The sequence below is a fragment of the Bufo bufo genome, chromosome 11, assembly GCF_905171765.1.
Source record: "Bufo bufo chromosome 11, aBufBuf1.1, whole genome shotgun sequence".
NCBI classification, from domain to species: domain Eukaryota; kingdom Metazoa; phylum Chordata; class Amphibia; order Anura; family Bufonidae; genus Bufo; species Bufo bufo.
The window spans coordinates 62996745-63021017 of NC_053399.1; the positions used below are offsets into that span (position 1 = coordinate 62996745).

Below are 24273 nucleotides of genomic sequence, written 5' to 3' on the forward strand. Positions count from 1 at the left end.
GCATCCCTGCCCCAAGAGGTCCCACGAGTTAAACCCCCCTTTCTGGCCAAGGGATGGGATTCATTTTACTTGGGGGGCCTGTTTAGGTCCCTCCTTTCCCCCTTTTCTTCCCTCCCTTGGGTATCCTTCACCTCCCTGGCCACCCATGACTCTCCCGGCCTTTTCCGCTACTTTAGTCCCCGGCTTCTGCCGAGACTAGGCCGCATCTTCCCCGGCCTGTCCTCTGACCCTTGGTGCTCCTTTTGCCCCGTTTTTACCCTCCCTGAGTGTCGCTCCTCCTTCAGGAGTCCCCCCTCACCCGTTTTATTTATTTTTTTCATTCCGGAGGTCCCCAGGTCTCCCGCAGTTCTAGTCCGCCAATGGTACACCTTTTCCGGCCACCTCATTAATCGAGGCCCCCCTCTCGCTTCCCGGGCTTTTTCTTGGCCCCTCGCCACTCCTCTCGGCTTATGGGAGGGGGGTCTCTTCCCCTCCTATCCCAGCCAAGCGGGGGATTTAACCCTGTGGGGGGAGGTTTCCTCTTTTTCAAGAAGAAAGAGCCTCCATCTTGCCAACAAACATACTTGCACACTTCTGCAGCTGCTGCAGCACCTCTTCGGGGACACCGCACCTGGGTGTTTTTTTATTTTTTCAGGCTCCCTATCCGCCCCCATAGCCTCCTCCCGAGGGGACTCTCCTGGTTGCCATGTATTTTACATGCACCCGTTGCTATATAAAGTTGCCATGCGGTCAGCCTTCCCTGTTTGTGCGCAGTACCTTGCTCCCAAGCCCTTCATGTCTCCCTGACCACCCCTTCTGTGTTGGTCCCTCCTGAATGGGCCTCTTCCCTGTCCCAAGCCATAGGGAACCTTGTCCGACTCTCCCAATCCATGGTGGAGTCACTGGACCGCTTGCCTGCCCAAATTGCGGCCGTCTCTGCCCCTCCCAGGGACTCCTCCACGCTCACATTCAGACACCAGGTCCCGCAAACGACCTTGGGTTGTCACAACTATGTCCCGCTCATCCTCCGCATCCTCGGGTCACCCCCAGAACAGGTCTGAGGCTGTTGACGTATTCTTCCCTGCCGCATCTTCAGCCTCCTCTGGGGACACCTCTGTACTAATTCTGACTCGGAACAGAGCATCAGGCGGTCTTCCACCATACAGAATCTCTCTGGGTGGTCAAAGACAAATGTCCACTGAGGAATCTCTCCTCTCCAGGGTTGGTATCCTCTCTAGTGGATTTTCAGATGGCAATCCCCTGGCTGCACAGGATATTATCTACACAGGTAAGTCAGCTTGACGCCTCTCCAGTACATGGTGCTTTACCCATCACCATGTTTAGCACGCCAGCACACCTATGTGGTGTCCCAGGTACGTACGCCTTCCCCTTCACAGTACTGGTGCCACTGCCAAATGCTGTATCCAGCAGAATTTCCTTGGTCCAAGGTATCTCCTTTTCAGCTGGAGTAACTTCTCTATTCCAGGGGCTATATTCAACACACTCTTATAGTCGGAGAGTGTTCCAGGCCACTGTATTACTTCTCCAGACGCTGTAGCCAATACACCATCCTGGGGCTAGCGTGCACCACGCAACATATTACAGTGGGAGCCCTGGTTCACCATATTACTCCTTTATTAGGTGAAATACCATTACACCTGTTCGGTTCTAGTGTGCACCACAGGCAAAGTATACATGCCATGTTCAGTTGCTGTAGCCATGGCACCTGTCCGGCTCTAGTGTGGACCATGCAATCACCTTGCTTCCTTCTTCAGTAGAGTACCTGTACCATCTTCAGATGTTGTAGCCATTCCATCTCTCTGGTTTTTAGTCTGCACTACACAATGTATTACTCCCTTATTGGGTAGAGTACCTGTACCATCTCCAGATGCTATAGCCTTTACACCTGTCTGGTGTTTGGTCTGCATTACACAGCCGTTTTACTCGCCATTACACCTGTCTGGTTCTAGTGTGCAGCACGCAGTCATTCTACTCCTTTATCAAGCGCAGTACCTATGCCATTTCCAGATGCTGTAGCCATGTCTCCACTCTCATTATCGCGCGCACAATGCAGCCAGATTACTCCCATTCAGGCGGAGTATTTGTAGTATCTCCAAGTGCTGTGCCCTATTGGTACAATCTGTGGTCCATACTGCTCCTGCATTACTGGGTGTATTTTCCTGGCTCTAATGTGTGCTAGGCAATCATGGGGCCCCTCTTCATGCGGAGTGATGGTACCATCGCCAGACGCTGTATTCATCACCCTTTTCTGGTTCTAGTATGCATCTGGCACCCATTACCATCGTCCTTGGTGGTGTACTTGTTCTATCTCAAGGCACTGTTTCCGACAGGACATGGTGGTTGTAGTATGTACCTGGTAACCATATGTTCTTGCCTCTTTTTGGGGCGGAGTAGAGTTGCAATTCTTTGATCCAGTATATGGCTGGCCTCTTAAGATCTGACACCCGGTGTAGTACCTCCAAGTCTTCTCATTGCCCCTGTACTAGGCATGATTTTTACTTTATTACTTGTCGCGCACCAGACTCCCCTCGCGTGCGCAGGTTGTTGGCTGTCATGCTAGATTTCCAAGCCTATAAAGTACTACTGTATTCCGCACCGCCGCATTACCCCTTTTCATGATGGAGTACTCGCGTTGTTGTTACTGCCGATCTGCTTTGTTTTCAGAGTTACGTGGTCCAGTCCTGGCAGAGTTCCTGAATCTCCACTGAATGCTCTATCCTGCAGGGATACGAAGCATTGTGAGCACCAGCCACGACTTCAGTTTTCGGGTCAACGCTGGACGTCCTCGCTGATATGGCTGTGACAGGACTAGCAAGCACTATACACCTACTTGGTGGGTGGGACTTTCCGCTGCTCGCCCTGGTATCGGATATGGTCCTGTAGTACTTCCTTGGGGGTTTCATGTGCTCTGCTGGTAGCTGGTTTCTACATGTCAGTGTAGTCTCTACCGGCTTCCCCTGGCGAATTCTGCATCCTCTTCTGACATATGGATGTCTGGCCTTTCTTTTACTAAATCCAGGCTGCTGTACTTTCACAAACCGGAGCAGTGTTATACAGTATGCTAGCCACTACACTTGGGATGTTTGGTTAAACATGGCCGATGTTTTTTTTCCCTATGGTGGATACATTTCATTTTTCCCTTGATAATCTGGCTATTATTGTCCTCATGTGGTCCCTCTGTGGACCCTACTTGAGCCTCTGTCTGGGTAATCTTGCTTGGAGTCCCTGCCTCAATGATTCTTAGACCATCTAGCTGGCTGGTTACCTCTGGGGAATCTACTCGTGGCATCTGACCGCACATGCTCTGTATGACAGCTGCTCCTTTGGGCCCGGTATGGTTCTTTTCCCTCCTGGGTCCCCATAGGCTCTTCCTCTCTACCCAGGTCAAGTGAGAAGGCCGCCGCGCTGCTGCCTTCTCAAACAGCTGATCGTTAGAGGTCCCGGGTGTAGGACCTCCGCCAACCAGAAGCTGATGATCTATCCAGAGGATAGATAATCAGTTTAAACAAAGTGCAGAACCCCTTTAATGCTACGGTTTGCAATTTGGATCGTATTGGTCACTTTCGGGATGGAACTTCCCTCGTTTTGAGAACTGTTCCTCCTTAGGCTGTTTGGAGTCCTCTCCCTTCTACTCCAATATTTCTCAGACGTGTGTCTCCGCTTGTATTACCAGAGCCTGCTACTGTTTCCCTTTTCCCTGAGACTTCATGTGGCCAGGAATATCTCTGGTGTTACATTTCACAGCGATATTTTATTAGTTTTTCGGAGACTCGATCCTAGTCTCTTTTTTTATGGGAAGCAGGTCTTTACGTTCCCTTCTCCTGGCCATTACCCAAGACCCCCTCCTCCCCCAGGTGTTGGCTGCTTTCTCTAGCAGGATGGGGTTTCCACCTTTTCATAGGGTGTTTCTCTTTGCCCACATGCCTTGCTGCGGAAGGAGCCTCGCTCCCTTCCCATAGTTCCTCTCTACCCTGGCCTTTACAGTAGGTTGGCCACAGACAGGCCATGTTTTTGGTCTGAGACAAGTGAGTTTTTTCCTTGCTGGGTCCTCTTTCTGGTCAGGATCCTTTGCTTCCAGGCCTTATAGAAGCGCCTTCTTTTTGCCAAGGGGCGGTCCACAGGGTCTTTTTAGCTTGTTTCCAGAAAGTTTTTCTCCTTGGTTAAGGACTGCTCCGTCCTTTTTCCAGGCATTTTTCCTCCTGCCAGGTACCCTCATAGTCTAATTTTCTTGGGTCTGTCCTCTTATGGATTCGCCCCCTGGAGCATCCTTCCATATGCAGAGCGCTAGGTCGTTACCAGCAGATGTTGCTGTGCTACTCTCCTGTTTCTTCAGGAGGAACCCTGGTTCTTCCAGATCCTTCCTCGGGCTCTTTAGTGCACAGTTGTTCAACTCTTGGTTCTTGCTCAGGACATCTGCCTTGCTCCCTATCCCACCTTCGGAGGAACCGGGTGTTTCCCCTTGTTCCTTCTTGGGCTCTTTTCCCAGGCACTTGTCCTTGGAATCCTGACGGTCTCCTATATTTTTTTACTTTGGAACCCTTTCGTGCCATGGCCTCTCCTGGTCCGGTTGGGTCACAGGGTTTTCCAGCATCTGTGGATCCAACTTTTTGCATGACATTTCCTTCCCGCCCTCGGGGACTGCTTTGGGACGTCCCATGGTGCTGTGTCCCCCAATGACATTAACGAGAAAATTGGATTTTTGTACTTACCGTAAAATCCTTTTCTCGTTCAATTTAATTGGGGGACACAGATCCCACCACTTATTTTCCTGTCACCTGGCTGCTGTTCTCGTTTCCTTCTCTGGTCCAGGACATGTTGGTTCTTTACTTTGGTTTCTCTCTCCTACTGCTATTAGTACAAACAGATTAGCCTAGTGCTGTGGAGAGGGTATAGCCCACCTGGGCGGAGCCAACCTTTTTATATCTAGTGTCTCCTCCTAGTGGTAGCTGGGCATATACCCATGGTGCTGTGTCCCTAAGTGAATTGAACGAGAAAGGGATTTCACGGTAAGTACAAAAATCCAATTTTTACATGGTTATCTGCAATATACTATTTGTTGAGTACAGTTGGAATCAAGAATATATGCAACTTGTTGAAATACATAACTTTTCACAATGAAAACTATCTGGAAATCTTGGCCTCTCCTGTCTGTCGAAAGCTCCTTTCTCATAGAAATAGTCATTACTATGATTAGTAGTTGTGCAAGTGAGACATCCTTGTTTTGGGAGATACTGATGCTGCAATCTGCTGATCCTTGGCAATTTCTTGATCTGTTGTAGTTCTTACTGCTGGGAGCATCGACCTGTGCAGAAACCTCTCTGTTCACAGAGTAACGAGTCTTCTCTTTGCACAATATGCCTGGAGAATATTGACCATGTTCCTTCTTACCACGTAATACGAGGACCTTGTTGCAAAACCTCCTGGTACCACAGAGACTGCTTACAGGTATTTTCAGTTTTCTTGTCTAAGTGGATCTCCTACCTCAAAGTATTTTCTTTTTTTAATTTCTCATTAGTTTAAAGGGGTTTTCTAGAATATGAATGATCTATCCTCAGGCCGATCAGCTGGTTGAAGAGAAGGCCGTGATCCGTGCTAGAGCAGCTTTCCCTTCCCTGCTCGCCATCGACATTGCAGTGGTGAGCAGGTGCAATTACAAGCCATCCTATTCACTTCTATGAGACAGCTCTGTAGTATACACTTTAATAGGAATGAGACCTCCCATAGAAGTGAATGGGACGGCTTGTTAATACAATTGCTCACCGCCGCAATGTCATTGGCAAGCAAGCAATGAAGGGAAGGCAGCGCTCGTATGGAGCATGGCTTTCTCTTTCTCTTCACCCATCTGATATTGACCTATGCTGAGTATAGGTCATCAATATTAAAATCCCAGAAAACCCCTTTAAGGATGGTTGCACACAGCCTTTTCTGGTTGCCTTGAAGGTTTGGTGCAAATTTTTTTTTTTACAAAGTGCATCATGCTTTAGATATTTTATTTCAGGCATTTTTCCCTTAGGCATCTCCTTTGGAGTTGAAAAACACCTGTTACAATATAAATGTACAATTTAAAAAAACACACCAAAAATAGTGTGTAGCAATCGTTTTTCATGTTCTATCCCCTTTTCCTCTTTTTTTTCTCTTGCAGTATCAAGCTCTGAGCGCTGGACTGTTTTTCTTCCGATGTACAGTATGCAATAATAGAGACGTGTTCCAGAAAGAAATGCTACGCTTGGGAATCCATATTCCAGAAAGGTCTGCCATTTTCTTTAAAGGGGTTTTGCGAGACTTAAATACTGATGACCTGTCCTCTACAGCCTTTTCGCAGCTTTCCCTAGGCCATTTGATGTCGCGTTCATCGGTCACATGACTTAGGCGCAGAAGTGAATGGGGATGAGCTGTGATACCTGGTGATAGGTCTTCATTGTTTAAATGTCGGAAAACAATTTTTTACATTTCTATATTATTTTATTGAACCAGAAGAGTCCATTTTTTGTACCCAGCATTGACTTGTATGCAGGGAAGGCTGTCCATCCATGATTGAGTCACAAGAAAAATAGTCGGCACTCACTCTGTTTACACGTTGCACGGGATAGGAATGAAATCCACGTATATTCAAGGAAAATCCCAGCAGTCGTGTCTTCAATCAATAGGATATTTATTTCATCAAATTAGAAATGTCCACAATCCTGGACGCGTTGCGGCTAGCATGCCTTCATCAGCAGATACAGGTATACAAAATGACCTAGTTTATATAAAGGGATATACTCCTCCCCTCATGACAACATCTCCCACTCCCATTACCTACACAGGTGATGGGAGGGGTGTATAATTAACAAAGAAAATACGCCCATTAGTAAATCACAAAAAATGGGTCTGTGTCTCAGATTATACTTCACAATCGCATGTATACAAAAAAAATGATTCAAAATCATATACACATTTTTATATATCTATCTATCTATCTATCTATCTATCTATCTATCTATCTATCTATCTATCTATCTATCTATCTATCTATCTCATACATTGCCAGGTATATAAGGCCCCTCACCGGTGGGGTAGGTAGTGGGAGTGGGAGATGTTGTCATGAGGGGAGGAGTATATCCCTTTATATAAACTAGGTCATTTTGTATACCTGTATCTGCTGATGAAGGCATGCTAGCCGCAACGCGTCCAGGATTGTGGACATTTCTAATTTGATGAAATAAATATCCTATTGATTGAAGACACGACTGCTGGGATTTTCCTTGAACATCCATGAATGAGGACAGGTAGTGCTGAGGAACTGTAAAGTTTTTAGGCCATATTCACACGACAATAAGTGCTTTGCGATCCACAAACAACACTTAGCAGTTGTGTGCACTCCGCATCACGGTGCAGACCCGTTGACTTCCGTGTGCTTCCTCATTTGTGCAGCCACTCTGCAAAAGATAGGACATGTCCTGTACTTAGCCACAAGAGGCAGAGCATGGACCCGTTGAAGTCAATGAGTCTGTACTGTGATGCAGTGTGCAAATGCCCGGTAAGCATGTTGGGGTTTGCAGACCACAAAACACTTGTGAATGTGCCTTTAGTCACATTGTCCATTTAGAATCTGCTCTTCTAAAGTTAGTTTTTGAAATACAGCCTATTTTATGACACAGTAGAGCTTTATGCTCCTGTTTGGCCAAGAACTTGCATTCTTGCTGTATATTGCTATTGTATCTCCTTTTGTAGGATGACTATCCTGTGTATGATGGAGGCCATCTAAATAGAGAATGATTATTTCCACTTGTAAAGGTTCATCTAATGGTTCTCTTTATTTATGCAGAGCCCGAAATCACCAACAACAGTTATTTCCAACACTACCAGGACCTGGGTCTACCACCCAGCCTACCCAAAACATAAGTCACAGTTCATAATATACACTGCTCAAAAAAATAAAGGGAACACTTCAACAACACAATGTAACTCCAAGTCAATCACACTTCTGTGAAATCAAACTGTCCACTTAGGAAGCAACACTGAGTGACAATCAATTTCACATGCTGTTGTGCAAATGGGATAGACAACAGGTGGAAATTATAGGCAATTAGCAAGACACCCCCAATAAAGAAGTGGTTCTGCAGGTGGTGATCACAGACCACTTCTCAGTTCCTATGCTTCCTGGCTGATGTTTTGGTCACTTTTGAATGCTGGCGGTGCTTTCACTCTAGTGGTAGCATGAGACGGAGTCTACAACCCACACAAGTGGCTCAGGTAGTGCAGCTTATCCAGGATGGCACATCAATGCGAGCTGTGGCAAGAAGGTTTGCTGTGTCTGTCAGCGTAGTGTCCAGAGCATGGAGGCGCTACCAGGAGACAGGCCAGTACATCAGGAGACGTGGAGGAGGCCGTAGGAGGGCAACAACCCAGCAGCAGGACCGCTACCTCCGCCTTTGTGCAAGGAGGAACAGGAGGAGCACTGCCAGAGCCCTGCAAAATGACCTCCAGCAGGCCACAAATGTGCATGTGTCTGCTCAAACGGTCAGAAACAGACTCCATGAGGGTGATATGAGGGCCCGACGTCCACAGGTGGGGGTTGTGCTTACAGCCCAACACCGTGCAGGACGTTTGGCATTTGCCAGAGAACACCAAGATTGGCAAATTCGCCACTGGCGCCCTGTGCTCTTCACAGATGAAAGCAGGTTCACACTGAGCACATGTGACAGACGTGACAGTCTGGAGACGCCGTGGAGAACGTTCTGCTGCCTGCAACATCCTCCAGCATGACCGGTTTGGCATTGGGTCAGTAATGGTGTGTTGTGGCATTTCTTTGGAGGGCCGCACAGCCCTCCATGTGCTCGCCAGAGGTAGCCTGACTGCCATTAGGTACCGAGATTAGATCCTCAGACCCCTTGTGAGACCATATGCTGGTGTGGTTGGCCCTGAATTCCTCCTAATGCAATACAATGCTAGACCTCATGTGGCTGAAGTGTGTCAGCAGTTCCTGCAAGACGAAGGCATTGATGCTATGGACTGGCCCGCCCGTTCCCCAGACCTGAATCCAATTGAGCACATCTGGGACATCATGTCTCGCTCTATCCACCAACGTCACGTTGCACCACACACTGTCCAGGAGTTGGCAGATGCTTTAGTCCAGGTCTGGGAGGAGATCTCTCAGGAGACCGTCTGCCACCTCATCAGGAGCATGCACAGGTGTTGTAGGGAGGTCATACAGGCAAGTGGAGGCCACACACACTACTGAGCCTCATTTTGACTTGTTTTAAGGACATTACATCAAAGTTGGATCGGCCTGTAGTGTGTTTTTCCACTTTAATTTTGAGGGGGGCTCCAAATACAGACCTCCATGGGTTAAAAAATTTGATTTCCGTTTAAAATTTTTGTGTGATTTTGTTGTCAGCACATTCAACTATGTAAAGAACAAAGTATTTCAGAAGAATATTTAACTCAGATCTAGGATGTGTTATTTTTGTGTTCCCTTTATTTTTTTGAGCAGTTTACATCTGATGCTGTGGATCCTACTAGCCTCAGGCCTACCTATCTTCTACCCAGGCAGAGTGCCCTCTAAGCGAATATAGAAGCTTGCCTAACCCCTTAAGGACCGGGCTCATTTTCACTTCATGACCAGGCCATTTTTTGCAAATCTGACCAGTGTCACTTTATGTGGTGATAACTTTAAAACGCTTTGACTTATCCAGGCCATTCTGAGATTGTTTTTTCTTCACATATTGTACTTCATGACACTGGTAAAATGGAGTAAAAAAAAAAATCCTTTTTATTTATAAAAAAAATACCAAATTTGCCAAAAAATTTGAACAATTTGCAAATTTCCAAGTTTCAATTTCTCTACTTCTATAATACATATTAATACCTACAAAAATAGTTATTACTTTACATTTTCCATATGTCTACTTCATGTTTGGATAATTTTGGGAATGACATTTTATTTTTGGGGGACGTTACAAGGCTTAGAAGTTTAGAAGTAAATCTTGAAATTTCTCTGAAATTTTCAAAAACCAACTTTTTAAGGACCAGTTTAGGTCTGAAGTCACTTTGTAAAGCTTACATAATAGAAACCAACCAAAAATTACCCCATTCTAGAAACTACACCCTTCAAGGTATTCAAAACTGATTTTACAAACTTTAACCCTTTAGGTGTTCCACAAGAATTAATGGAAAATAGAGATGCAATTTCAAAATTTCACTTTTTTGGCAGATTTTCTATTTTAATATTTGTTTTTCCAGTTACAAAGCAAGGGTTAACAGCCAAACAAAACTCAATATTTATGGCCCTAATTCTGTAGTTTACAGAAACACCCCATATGTGGTCGTAAACCGCTGTACAGGCACACGGCAGGGCGCAGAAGGAAAGGAATGCCATACGGTTTTTGGAAGGCAGATTTTGCTGGACTGGTTTTTTGACACCATGTCCCATTTGAAGCCCCCCTGATGCACCCCTGGAGTAGAAACTCCATAAAAGTGACCCATTTTAAAAACTACGGGATAGGGTGGAAGTTTTGTTGGTACTAGTTTAGGGTACATATGATTTTTGGTTGCTCTATATTACACGTTTTTTTTTTTTTGTTTACAACATTCATCTGACGGGTTAGATCATATGGTATTTTTATAGAGCAGGTTGTCACGGATGCGGTGATACCTAATATGTATACAATTTTTTTTATTTATGTAAGTTTTACACAATGATTTTAGTGTCTCCATAGTCTGAGAGCCATCGTTTTTTCAGTTTTTGGGCGATTATCTTAGGTAGGGTCTCATTTTTTGTGGGATGAGATGACTGTTTGATTGGCACTATTTTGGGGTGCATATGACTTTTTGATCGCTTGCTATTACACTTTTTGTGATGTAAGGTGACAAAAAATGGTTTATTTAACACTTTTTTTTTTTTTTTTTTTTTTTTTTTTAAACTGTGTTCACCTAAGGCAATGAGCCAAATATCGCCAAAACCACGATTGAAATTTCTTTCGAGAGCCACATTTTTAAAACCTAAAATATTGCGTCAACAGTAGCAGTGAGGACTATTAGGGCTCATGCACACGACCGTGTGCCCGCCGTTGCCATATTGCAGGCCGCATACGGCGGGTCCGCAATACACGGGCACTGGCCGTGTGCAGCCCGCATCAAGGACCCATTCACTTCAATGGGTCCAGGATCCGGGATATGAGTGCTACAGTGTGCTTCCGTGGTGCTTCTGGCTGTGCCTCCGCACCGCAAAAAAGTAGTGCATGCGCCGTGTGCAGCCCGCATCATGGACCCATTCACTTCAGCATGCGCTACTTTTTTGCGGTGCGGGCAGTCGGATGCGGATCGCGAACCCCATTCAAGTGAATGGGTCCGCGATCCTCATGCAGCTGCCCCATGGTCTGTGTCCGTGTATTGCGGACCGCTATTTGCAGCCCGCAGCACAGGCATGGCGCCCTTACATTCGTGGGCATGAGCCCAGAGTGTGTTTTTACATACTTTTATATGTACTTTCTTTTATTTGGATCTTGATTATTATTTCATTTTATCTTTATCATTTTTTACTTTTATTAAACTTGTCTGCAGATGTGGATGACGCACTTATGGGGGGGGATATCTGTGGATGACGCACTTATGGGGGGATATCTGTGGATGACGCACTTATGGGGGGATATCTGTGGATGACGCACTTATGGGGGGATATCTGTGGATGACGCACTTATGGGGGGATATCTGTGGATGACGCACTTATGGGGGGATATCTGTGGATGACACATATATAGCATAAGATGCTATATATGTGCCCTCCACAGATATTCTCCCATAAGTGCGTCATCCACAGATATCCCCTCCATAAGTGCGTCATCCACAGATATCCCCCCCCATAAGTGCGTCATCCACAGATATCCCCCCATAAGTGCGTCATCCACAGATATCCCCCCCCCATAAGTGCGTCATCCACAGATATCCCCCCCCCCCCCCATAAGTGCGTCATCCACAGATATCCCCCCCCATAAGTGCCCTCCAGTAAGTAATGTATTAGTGGGGGGGAAGGGAGGAGGCAGGGACACTTGCGGCGGGGCCGGTGCAGTGCCCGGCGCTGTGCACACCCCGGGGGCAGCTCCTACCTTTATGCTGCAGGACATTTCGCTCCTCCTGAGCGGCGGCCTCTTCACCACTCCTCACATGGCCTTTGTTCTGCCGAAAGACCGCCGCTGCCCGCCCTTCTGCTGCTGTGCACAGCGTGACATCTCACCCTCCATCATGCGCCTCCTGCCCCGCCTGCCTACTTCATTCATAAAGTGGAAGGAGCAGACAGATGGGGCAGGAGGCGCATGACAGACATTTTGCAAGCAGCTTGAGCGGCGCGATATGGCTGCGCGGCCGGCCACCCGCCAGCCCGCACCAAAGAGCTTCAAGGATCTAAAGAGCCGCTTGTGGCTCGCGAGCCGCACTTTGCCGACCACTGACCTAAGGGGTTAGGTCATGTGATATTTTTATAGAGCCGGTCGATACGGACGCGGCGATACCTAATATATATATATACTTTTTTTTTTTATTTATGTAGGTTTTACACAATAACAGCTTTTTTCAAAAATATAAATAAAAACATGATGTTTTAGTGTCTCCATATTCTGAGCCATAGTTTTTTTATTTTTTGGGCGATTGTCTCAGGTAGGGGCTCATTTTTTGCAGGATGAAGTGACTGTTAGATTGGTACTATTTTGGTGGGCGTATGACTTTTTGATCGCTTGCTATTGTACTTTTTGTGATGTAAGGTGACAAAAAAATTGTTTATTTAGCACAGTTTTTATTTTATTTTTTTACGGGCGGTGTTCATATGAGGGGTTAGGTCGTGATATGTTTATAGAGCTGGTCGATACGGATGCGACGATACCTAATATGTCTGTCTTTTCCCTATTTTTTACAATTTTTTTTTTACTTTATTTTTGGAAAAGGGCAGCTTTTTTTTTTTTTTTACTTGAAACTTAATTTTTTTTTTGCAAAACTTTAATTTTATTAACTTTTTTTTTTTTTTTCACTTTATTATTTGTCCCACTCTGGGACTTCAACATTACAGGGTCTGATCCCTGTTTCAATGCATCTGTATTGTGCTGTATTGAACTGTTAGTGTCTTACACTGTAGGACGCTAACAGTTGCCTAGGAGACCCAGCCTCTGGGCCTCTTAGACCTCCGTACATGCCATGCCCCAAGCCTTGGCATGGCTTGGGGTTGCCATGGCAACCATCAAGTCCCCGCCACAGCAGCGCGGGGACCGATGGATGAGGTGAGGGAGCGCAAACCTCCCATATGCCGTGGTCAGCGCTGACTGCGGCATATGAGGGGTCAATCCACCAGCATCGGCATCATCACCGATGCTGGTGGATGCAGCAGGGATCCGGCTGTCAGTAACAGCCGGATCTCTGCCGCTGATCGCGGGACCGCACATGAGGGAAAAGAAGGATCGCAGGACGAGAATGCTCGTCCTCTAGCGCTAAGTGCCGGCGATTCAGGACGAGCATTCTCGTCCTGGGTCGTTAAGGGGTTAAAGAGGACCTGTCACCACTCCTGATGTGCCTGTTTTTTAATAGCTTCATACATTCCCCATGTAATAGCAATTCTGGAGCCTCTATTCTTATGGTTCTATGTTGTGACATTCCTCTATTATTTCTACTAGAAGTTATGAATGAATTGCTATTAGCGTTCACTAAGGGTACAGAGGGGAGGTAACCAGTTGGGGGTGTGTACCTGCACAGTCTGGCAGCACTGATTGGATAGACTGAGTCTGTGCAGGTACACCCCCCCAACTGGTTACCTCCCCTCTGTACCCTTACTGAACGCTAATAGCAATTCATTCATAACTTCTAGTAGAAATAACACAGGAATGGCACAACATAGAGCCAGAAGAATAGAGGCTCCAGAATTGTTGTTACATGGGGAATGCATGAAGCTATTAAAACAGGCATGTCAGGAAAGGTGAAAGGTCCTTTTTAACCCTTGCCTATTGTCTGTGAGCTTCAATTTTTGAAATTCCTTGTAGGCAAATGGGAATATTCCCTGCTATCCGCCCTATAAAATAATTTGTATCTGTAGTACAGAAGAGCACATCAATTTGTACAAATCAAATACATTTACACATCAGATTTGAGCAGATCAGGGCCGATCCCCTCTGCCTTGATTGACAGGGCCGACCGTGCATTCACCTCTATACTTCTGGATGTACCCAGAAGGGAGCCATGCATGCACAGTTGCCATCTACCCTGCTCAAGTGCCAACAGCCACAACTCTGGGGCCTGTTGTAAAGTACCCTCATATAACAGTTGATTTTTATTTATTTTTCCCCCCTATATGTAGGGATGCATCTTGGGAACTAGAAGAAAATGCTTTCCAGGAGCTTTTGGTGCGGCATCAACGTTGTGATGTTGAAAAGTGCCTTTGCCGGAATGGTCGTGATTATAATATTCCAGATAGGTGGGTACATTGATTATTGTATAAAATGTATGTGAACAAGTCAAGGAGGAGTGTGTGAAACCCACTGTGAACCGTGTATAACAAAGGTTCAGTATACAGGTCCTTCTAAAAAAATTAGCATATTGTGATAAAGTTCATTATTTTCTGTAATGTACTGATAAACATTAGACTTTCATATATTTTAGATTCATTACACACAACTGAAGTAGTTCAAGCCTTTTCTTGTTTTAATATTGATGATTTTGGCATACAGCTCATGAAAACCCAAAATTCCTATCTCAAAAAATTAGCATATCATGAAAAGGTTCTTTAAACGAGCTATTAACCTAATCATCTGAATCATCTAATTAACTCTAAACACCTGCAAAAGATTCCTGAGGCTTTTAAAAACTCCCAGCCTGGTTCATTACTCAAAACCGCAATCATGGGTAAGACTGCCGACCTGACTGCTGTCCAGAAGGCCATCATTGACACCCTCAAGCAAGAGGGTAAGACACAGAAAGAAATTTCTGAATGAATAGTCTGTTCCCAGAGTGCTGTATCAAGGCACCTCAGTGGGAAGTCTGTGGGAAGGAAAAAGTGTGGCAGAAAACGCTGCACAACGAGAAGAGGTGACCGGACCCTGAGGAAGATTGTGGAGAAGGACCGATTCCAGACCTTGGGGGACCTGCGGAAGCAGTGGACTAAGTTTGGAGTAGAAACATCCAGAGCCACCGTGTACAGGCGTGTGCAGGAAATGGGCTACAGGTGCCGCATTCCCCAGGTCAAGCCACTTTTGAACCAGAAACAGCGGCAGAAGCGCCTGACCTGGGCTCCAGAGAAGCAGCACTGGACTGTTGTTCAGTGGTCCAAAGTACTTTTTTCGGATGAAAGCAAATTTTGCATGTCATTCGGAAATCAAGGTGCCAGAGTCTGGAGAAAGACTGGGGAGAGGGAAATGCCAAAATGCCTGAAGTCCAGTGTCAAGTACCCACAGTCAGTGATGGTCTGGGGTGCCATGTCAGCTGCTGGTGTTGGTCCACTGTGTTTTATCAAGGGCAGGGTCAATGCAGCTAGCTATCAGGAGATTTTGGAGCACTTCATGCTTCCATCTGCTGAAAAGCTTTATGGAGATGAAGATTTCATTTTTCAGCACGACCTGGCACCTGCTCACAGTGCCAAAACCACTGGGAAATGGTTTACTGACCATGGTATTACTGTGCTCAATTGGCCTGCCAACTCTCCTGACCTGAACCCCATAGAGAATCTGTGGGATATTGGGAAGAGAAAGTTGAGAGACGCAAGACCCAACACTCTGGATGAGCTTAAGGCCGCTATCGAAGCATCCTGGGTCTCCATAACACCTCAGCAGTGCCACAGGCTGATTTCTGCAAAAGGATTCCCGACCAAGTATTGAGTGCATAACTGAACTTAATTATTTGAAGGTTGACTTTTTTTGTATTAAAAACACTTTTCTTTATTGGTCGGATGAAATATGCTAATTTTTTTAGATAGGAATTTTGGGTTTTCATGAGCTGTATGCCAAAATCATCAATATTAAAACAAGAAAAGGCTTGAACTACTTCAGTTGTGTGTAATGAATCTAAAATATATGAAAGTCTAATGTTTATCAGTACATTACAGAAAATAATGAACTTTATCACAATATGCAAATTTTTTGAGAAGGACCTGTAGGCCTGATGAGCCACTTAGACACAAGCTTGGAAAATCTTCCTATATAGTAATGCATATGCTGTGGGAAAGGCTTACAGCAGGCATCGATTTACATGAATTCTTACCATAAAGCAAAGCAAGTTGTGTTCTGTCTGCATTCACGCGCGCAATAGTAAGAAGAGAACTACAGAATATTTTAGAAGCCTGTAAATCCAGAAGTTATTACATCTGCACTGATTTCTGCTGAAACAAAACCTCATAGCACATCCTTTCTACACACAAATAGGGCTGCTGATTATCCTTGGAAGCACTTTGTCTGACACATCCCTTGCACAAGGGCACAGTGCTCCAGACGAAAAAATTACCTAGGAGACATTGGGTCCTAAACTGAAAAAATTAGGATCCAAATTACATTTTTAGTCACAAAATTTAAAATACATATAATTATAATAAAAAAAAGACTTGGAGGTGAGACGCAGCTCTACTTACAGCATACTGCCTCCCAGTACTACGAAACATACAAGAGATTACAGCACTACATACCTCTTACATCCAGTGACCTCTCCTGTGATGTAGACATTCTCTTTCCTCACCTCCTCCATTTGACCCAGAACACCATGACAAATTCTTTGTCCTGTCTTCTCTGCAGTTTGTTTCACAGAGTTAGGGCTCATGCACACGAACGTATTTTCTTTCCGTGTCCGTTCCATGTTTTTTTTTTTTTTTTTTTTCAGTCCCTATATAGAACCATTTATTTCAATGGGTCCGCCCAAAAAAAACGGAAGGTACTCTGTGCATTCAGTTTCCATATTTCTGTTCACAAAAAATAGAACATGTCCTATTGTTGTCCGCATTACGGACAAGGATAGTACTGTTCTATTAGAGGCCGGCTGTTCCGGCCTGCAAAATACAGAATGCACACAACGTCATCTGTATTTTTTGCGGACCACAAAATACGTACGGTCGTGTGCACGAGGCCTTAGATTTCTCAATTTGTCCATCACACACACACACACCTTTTTAACACAAACTCCCCATGCTGTTGTCCCAACAATGTCATCCTGCAGACACAAATGCTATACTGCTTAAAGAATAGTGACCCCAGTAGAAATAATATACCTTTTATTGCCTCCAGCAATTATAATGCCTCCTAGGGTGCCCCCCCCCCCTAGTAATAATAATGTCCACTAAAATGTCCTCAGTAATAATAATAAAACCCTACATTGTGCTTCTAATAATAATGCCTGTATAGTGTCGCAAAAATAATGCCCCCTAATTTCCCTGTAATATAAATGCCCCTAAAGTGGCTCCAGAATTAATATCCCCTATTTTACCCTTACTAAAAATATCATTATCGTGCCCCAGTATTAATAATGTCCCCTATAGTGACCCCAGTAATAACCCTGTTCAAAAAATCCTGCTATGGTGCTCTAGTATTAAAATGCCCCCCTGCCTCCACTAATGCCCGATATAGTGCCCGCGTATTAAAAAAAAAATGCCCTGGTAATGCCCCCTATAGTGCCTCAGTATTAAGTCCCCGTGCCACCAGTAATGCCCCTTATATTGCTCCCAGTATTAAAAAATCCCCCTAGAGTGCCTCTAGTAATGCTTCCAGTTATGTCCCCCCACATTGCCCACCCTTTAGTAGTATCCCCCACACTGCCCCATAGTAATAATGAACCTCAGTGTTCACCTGCTCTCTCCTGAGTAATATCCGTCAGTAATGTCCCTCATAGTGCTCATCCCCTTCCTGAGTTATACACAATGCTCTCCTCGCTGCCGGTAATGTCTCTACTGGGGAGTGGGCACTGAAAAAAAGCCAAAAAACTAATATTCACCTGTGTCCCATTCACCGGCACTCGCAATGCAGGCAGTAACCTCTTCTGGTCTACGAGCTGGGATGGTAGAAAGCAGGCAGCCAGACGATTACACATGATGTCATCACTCCTGCCTGCGCTGGGATTTACTACCGTATAGGCCTCGGGCCTGTGAGGGTGATCGGCGGAGCATGCAGTATACAACTGCATCGCTGTCCTATGGACGTCTAGTCTCAAATGGCGACAAGACTGAAAAGTATTGTTGCAGTTTGCAAATTCCTAAGTTGCGTTGGCGGCCATTTTGGTCACCATCTGGAGCATTGGGGCATACATAGGTGCTTAGGAATTTATACAGGTAATATGGAAACCATACAAATCTTTACCACCGACAGGCAGTGACCTCACTCATTTTGCATGCTAATCTTGTGACCCATTTTCAATGTGTTCTCTTGGTCATTTGAGCCTTATGGTGAAAGAAGTTTTCATCTGGCTGCCTGGAACCTGGAAGTGACTATGGAGAAGAAGAATGTACTCTGTATGATAATTTAGCAGATTTGATACTTCAGCCTGTCTACTTTGGGTCCCTCCTTGGTATATCTCAGGTGTGCTGTCTTGGAGATGACTAGGGAAATGTGCATTTACACCAATTGGGTCTCCACAACAGCACCATCATTTCCCATGTCACTTTTTCTGAGTTTGAGTATATTTATAATCTTGTATAACTTCTTCCTTGGAGGTTTTTGGTAAAGCATTGAAGGTGAAGAGAGAGGAGGGCCTTTTAACCTCACTGTGGGTGTATTTTTCCTGTCTCATTGGAGGGTGGAACAGACGGCAGTCTCAGGCGTGCTGTCGTGGAGACTTCCAGGAAACCCGATTTACAGCTAAGTGTAATTGCTCGTTTCTCATCCGTGTCACTGGAGGACACAAGTGAGACCTAGGACATAGCTGTTGCCATTAGGATGTGGACACTAAGCATACAGGGTTCGCTCCTTCCTCCAACTATACCCTTCCCACAGAGACATGTCTGTCCGGGCACATCTGCACTGCTCTGATCTTTTTTGCAAAGATGGGAACCTACCAGCGGTTCCTCTTCCTCCCACTCCACTGTGGTGTAAGTTTCCCCACCGCTGCTGATCCTGCCTCCGCTCTAGGCCCTCCTTATTCTCAGCAGGACGGCATTCTTCTCAGCTGCAGCTCTGTTCCTACAGTTTCTGCAACTAAATGTTATCTGACCTCCAGCTCTGCTTCTACTAGGGGTCATCAATGCGGCTCCAGCTCTTTTACAGGGGAGCTTCATCCACAGACAGGGTAAGATCTGCCCTATCTGAACCCCCCCTATTCGCATTTATTTATTTCTCTCGTGTCCTCATTTCAGAAATCAGACTCTTTTTTTTTTTTTTCTTTATTCCTGAGGGGTCTTACAATGTCTAAATCCACAATCTTGCGTTAGATTAGTTTAACCATACTGCTCTAAAGGCAGAGTGCCCCTCTTCCAGGTTACCGCTCACTCTGTTTGATCTGTGTGGACCTCTTGGGTGGTTCATCACCATGCATCTGCTTTTCAGGTGTGTACTGTAAGGTTGGTACCAGGCCCTCCGTGCACAGCTTTACAAAATTAGTGGGTGTACACCTTTGCATCCGCTGTCACAGTAGTTTGGAGCAAGGTTCTGCAGGTGCCAGTCCGCTATCCGCACATTTGTCTTTCAATTTTTATTTTTATTTATTTTTTTAATTTTTTTCCCCACCCTGGGCACTGCTTTGGAACGTCTACCCTGTGTCCCCCAAAGACATGAAGAGAAAAGTCAATTTTGGACACAGCTTCCACCCTTCTGATCAGTTGTTGTGCAGGTTCACAACAGCACGGAGGCTCAGTGGTTAGCATTGGTGCCCTACAGCACTGGGGTCCTAGGTTTGAATCTGACCAACATCTGCAAAGAGTTTGTATGCTCCCCCATGTCTGGATGGGCTTCCTACCGGTACTTTGGTTTCCTTCCACTCTCCAAAGACAAACTGTTAGAGAATTTAAGTTGCGAGCCCCACTGGGGATAGCGAGTGATGATGATTTTATAAAGTGCTGCAAAATATGTTGACACTAGGCTAGGGCTACATGGCGACATTCATTTCGCACCAGTTGCAGATTTTTTTTTATAATGATGGTCAATGATGTCTCGCTGGATTTCTGTGCGACTGTTGTGTCGCAGCATGTCTCAGTACGACACCTTTGCCAATCATTATAAAAAATGTTGCACGACTTTGGTGTGACATGAATGTTGCGCAACACATGTCCTAGCCTTAGCCCTGTTTTTTAGTGGCAGCAGTTACACCCTTGGTATACTGTATCCTCTTTGAACAGAATTTTTTTTTTTTGTTTAGTGACAAAAATCTATTTTTATGTGCACACTGTAGAATTATTTAAAAAAAAAAGTAAAGATCCAGTTTTAAATGACATTTGGGATCAGTACCAATCTGTAGAATGAAATGTATGGCTTTTAGAAAGTCTTAAGATTTTAGCATCTTTTTGTTGTTTAGTTTTGCATGTACATTTATTTATATATTTTTTTCCCTCTACCCTAATAGTAAGTGGGAAATTGTACGCTGCCAGAGTTGTGGATCCAGTGGTACACACATTGCTTGCTCCTCAGTTGAGCAGGTGAACCAGACATGGGAGTGTGCAGAATGTCAAAGCATCAGCTGCTCTCCAGGTAACTAGATGTCACTGTGTAAAATCATGTAGAATTGGGCATCCTGCTGCATGGAAGTTATAATGACTTTTTAACGCTTGTTTATGATGTCATTTATTAAGATTGATTTCTGAAGTATTGCTTGTTTTGCTGTCTTTCATTAAAGTAAAAAGATCACGCCCTGCATCTCTAAATTGGTCGCAAACCCTTGATGATTCAGGGTTTGATACTGAGCAGCCATCTCCAAAATGTAGTAGGAGGTCAAGAACATCAAGACAAGTTATTTTAAAGTAAGTGTTTAACACGGTATCATCAATATGTGCTATAAATGTGTGTGTGCACTTTGTCTTAAAGGCTATTTTAACTTCGGGGGCAATTTTCTTTCGGATTTGCATTTTACTCATTTTTGACAATTTTATTTTTTCCAATTGGTCTTTCTTAAAAAAAAAACTTTTAGCAGGTTTTTGTCCAACAGGGTTAAAAAAGGATCTGTCACCACAAAATCCAATGTGAAAGCACCATGCTATAAAGCAGGGGGAGCTGAGCAGATTGATACATATTTTTGTGGGAAAGGTTTCCGGAAAACCTGTAATTTCCTCATTGCAGCCCTGTGAAGAGCTATCGGTACAGGAGGCAGGTGTGCATACAAGGCTAGCGGTCAGTCACTGATAACACCTCCCTCCTGTACTAATAGCTGTTACAAAAAGCAAATATATAAATTACAGGTTTTAGCAGCAGAGTATCTTGGTTTCAGTTTTTCTTATCAGTTTGATAAGAATTTAGCTATGAGTGTTTATGAGCTGGCAGGAGTTCAGAGATGAAGCCTATACATACCCATCAGAAGAGCAACATGACCCTGTAGGACAAAAACCGCTAACATTTTTAATGAACACTCATTCAAAAGGTGATTTTTAGCCCAAAATGAGTATAATGCAATCACAAAAAATTACCCCAAAAGGTATTCAAAGCCTTTACACTGAATTCCAGCTTCTAACCTTATAGTAAACTGTTGAAAATGAAAGGCTCATCTTAAGGTGTAGTTCATTCCAAAACATACGCCTGAAATTCTGCCACATGTAATTCTATAATAATCCCATAGTGACAGCTGTGGTTCCTTTTATGTTGTAATGTATTCTGTCATATATGATAAACCACCTTGTTTTTTTCTCACCAGGCAGGTTCAAAGACATATTTCTGATATCTTAAAAGAACTGAAGTCTCCGATAAATAAGTCAATTTTCACTGTAAAAGTACAAAGCAAGTCTGTCCTGAACAGTTCTCTTATTTATTTCCGCAAGATGCGCTTTTCTCCGTACCACACTCTACAGATAAAGTTCACGAACAGTAAAGGCAGAGTAGCAGACATGTCTCTGCCCAATTATTTTAAACTGTTACTTGATGCCATCCAGAACTCTAACCTGTTTGAAGGGTCTGAGCGTAAAAATCTTTCATTAAACGTGAATGGTAAGTAAAATACTCTCAACCTGATGTGGAACTGTCTGCATAGTTACCATACAGATATAGTATTACATATACATTGTGCATCATGTTTTATTTAGTTTTCCATGACATAAGTATTCATATAAGTGAGATATACTTGGTGTAGACATTTAAAGGGGTTGTCCGGGATTAGGGACCATTGTTTAATAAAATTGCACATGCACACACTTTACATACACCCATGTCCTACCTTTTCAGCATGTTTCTAAAGTACCCTTTTTACCAAAAACCTTTATGGCAGGAAGTAACAGATTTCTTTCAGTCAGTGACGTACCGGGTCCCTTGCAGAGGAGGAAAGCTTCCTCTTCCGCTGCTCCGGGAGCCCGGTGACGTCACTGACAGCCTCATTAATTATTCAAAAGTCTAGGAGGGGCAGTAACTCTCCTGGCTAAGCTCCGCCCCTCCAGTCCGGTGCCGATATTGATGGCAGCGGCTCAGGAACGGAGCCGCTGCCATCAGCAGAGAGCGTTAGCTGTAACTGTAACAGCTAACACCCGCGGCATCCAGATCTATGTGGTTGAGAAGGAGGGAGCTCCCTCTCTCTACCATCGCGCCCCTGCTGCTGCTATTGCAACGGCGCGATCGTTGCCATGGCAACAGGACGCCCTAACAAAGGCGTCCTGGTTGCTATGGACCTAAGTCTCTCTCTCCCCCTGTGCTGCTGCCCTCGCCGCTGCCAATAAGAAGTGACCACTGCGCCACCAATGAAGAAAAATGACCTGTAATACAAATACAGGAGGCGGGTGCCGGAATCAAATAGCCGGCACCCGACCTCTGTGACAGGGAGCTGCGATCAGCTGCAGTTGAGTTAACCCTTCAGGTGCGGTACCTGAGGGGTTAATTGTAGCTGATCGCAGCTCCCTGTCATAGAGGTCGGGTGCCGGCTATTTGATTCCGGCACCCGCCTCCTGTATTTGTATAAGAAACATTGGTGGCACAGTGCGTCCCCCCCCCAGTATAATAAACGTTAATGGCACAGTGCGCCCCCCCTCCCAGTGTAATAAACGTTGGTGGCACAGTGCGCCCCCCCCCCAGTATAATAAACGTTGGTGGCACAGTGGGAAGTGCCAATGAGGGTTAAAAAAAAATTAACTCGCCTCCTCCAGTTGATCGCGTAGCTGCCGATCTCCTGTTTTTTTTCTTCAGGACCTGTGGTGACGTCATTGACCTCATCACATGGTCCATTACCACGGTGATGGATCATGTGATGAGCACAGTGATGTCACCACAGGTCCTTTGACAGGTTCTAGAGAAAGACCAGGAGACGATCAATTGGAGGAGGTGAGTGAATTATTTTTTTATTTTTTTAACCCTCATTGGCACTGCCCACTGCGCCACCAATGTTTATTCTATTGAGGGGGGGCGCACTGCGCCACCAATGTTTATTCTATTGAGGGGGGGGCGCACTGAGCCACCAATGTTTATTCTATTGAGGGGGGGCGCACTGCGTTCGGGTGTCCGCCTGGCCGTGCGGAGGCGAGCGGATCCGTCCAGACTTACAATGGAAGTCAATGGGGACGGATCCGTTTGAAGATGACACAATATGGCTCAATCTTCAAGCGGATCCGTCCCCCATTGACTTTCAATGTAAAGTCTGAACGGATCCGCTCAGGCTACTTTCACACTTAGAAATTTTTCTAAGTTATAATGCAGACGGATCCGTTCTGAACGGATGCAAACGTCTGCATTATAGGAGCGGATCCGTCTGAGCAGACACCAGACGGACCCGCTCTGAACGGCAGTGTGAAAGTAGCCTAAGACTTCTTTCAGACAGGAGATTTAGATCTCACAAGAGGTCTCCAAAACAGATCAGTTTTGCCCTAATGCATTCTGAATTGATCTGCTCAGAATGCATCAGTTTGGCTCCGTTCTGCCTCCATTTCACATTAGAGGCAGACAACAAAACGCTGCTGGCTGTGTCCGCATAACCAAACTGAGCCAGACGGATCCGTCCTGACACACAATGTTAGGCCTTCCTCACATCACTTTTCTCAGCAATGCGGGCACATATGAACATGGGACCAACAGAGATGTCTACAGCTGCCAAGTGCTCAAGTCAATGGGGACAGATCTGTTTTTTATGACACAATCTGGCACAATAGAAAATGGATCCATCTCCCAATGACTTTTAATGGTGTTCATATTGGCTAAGGTAAAGATAATACAAACTGATCCATTCTGAGCGGATGCA

At 45.0% G+C, this 24273-nt stretch overlaps 1 protein-coding gene across 4 annotated transcripts in view; it reads left to right on the top strand.

Moving 5' to 3' along the window:
* Positions 1-24273, top strand: part of G2E3 (G2/M-phase specific E3 ubiquitin protein ligase) — a 64657-nt gene that overhangs the window by 28407 nt on the left and 11977 nt on the right. For all 4 annotated transcript variants that reach the window (XR_005774722.1, XM_040411179.1, XM_040411180.1 and 1 more), the window contains exons 6-11: positions 5280-5445; positions 6143-6249; positions 14315-14431; positions 20479-20603; positions 20749-20872; positions 21757-22046. Coding sequence is in view for 3 of the 4 variants with exons in the window: in XM_040411179.1 (XP_040267113.1) it covers positions 5280-5445; positions 6143-6249; positions 14315-14431; positions 20479-20603; positions 20749-20872; positions 21757-22046 (929 nt within the window). In the remaining variant the exon portion in view is untranslated. The remainder of the gene's footprint in view (positions 1-5279; positions 5446-6142; positions 6250-14314; positions 14432-20478; positions 20604-20748; positions 20873-21756; positions 22047-24273) is intronic.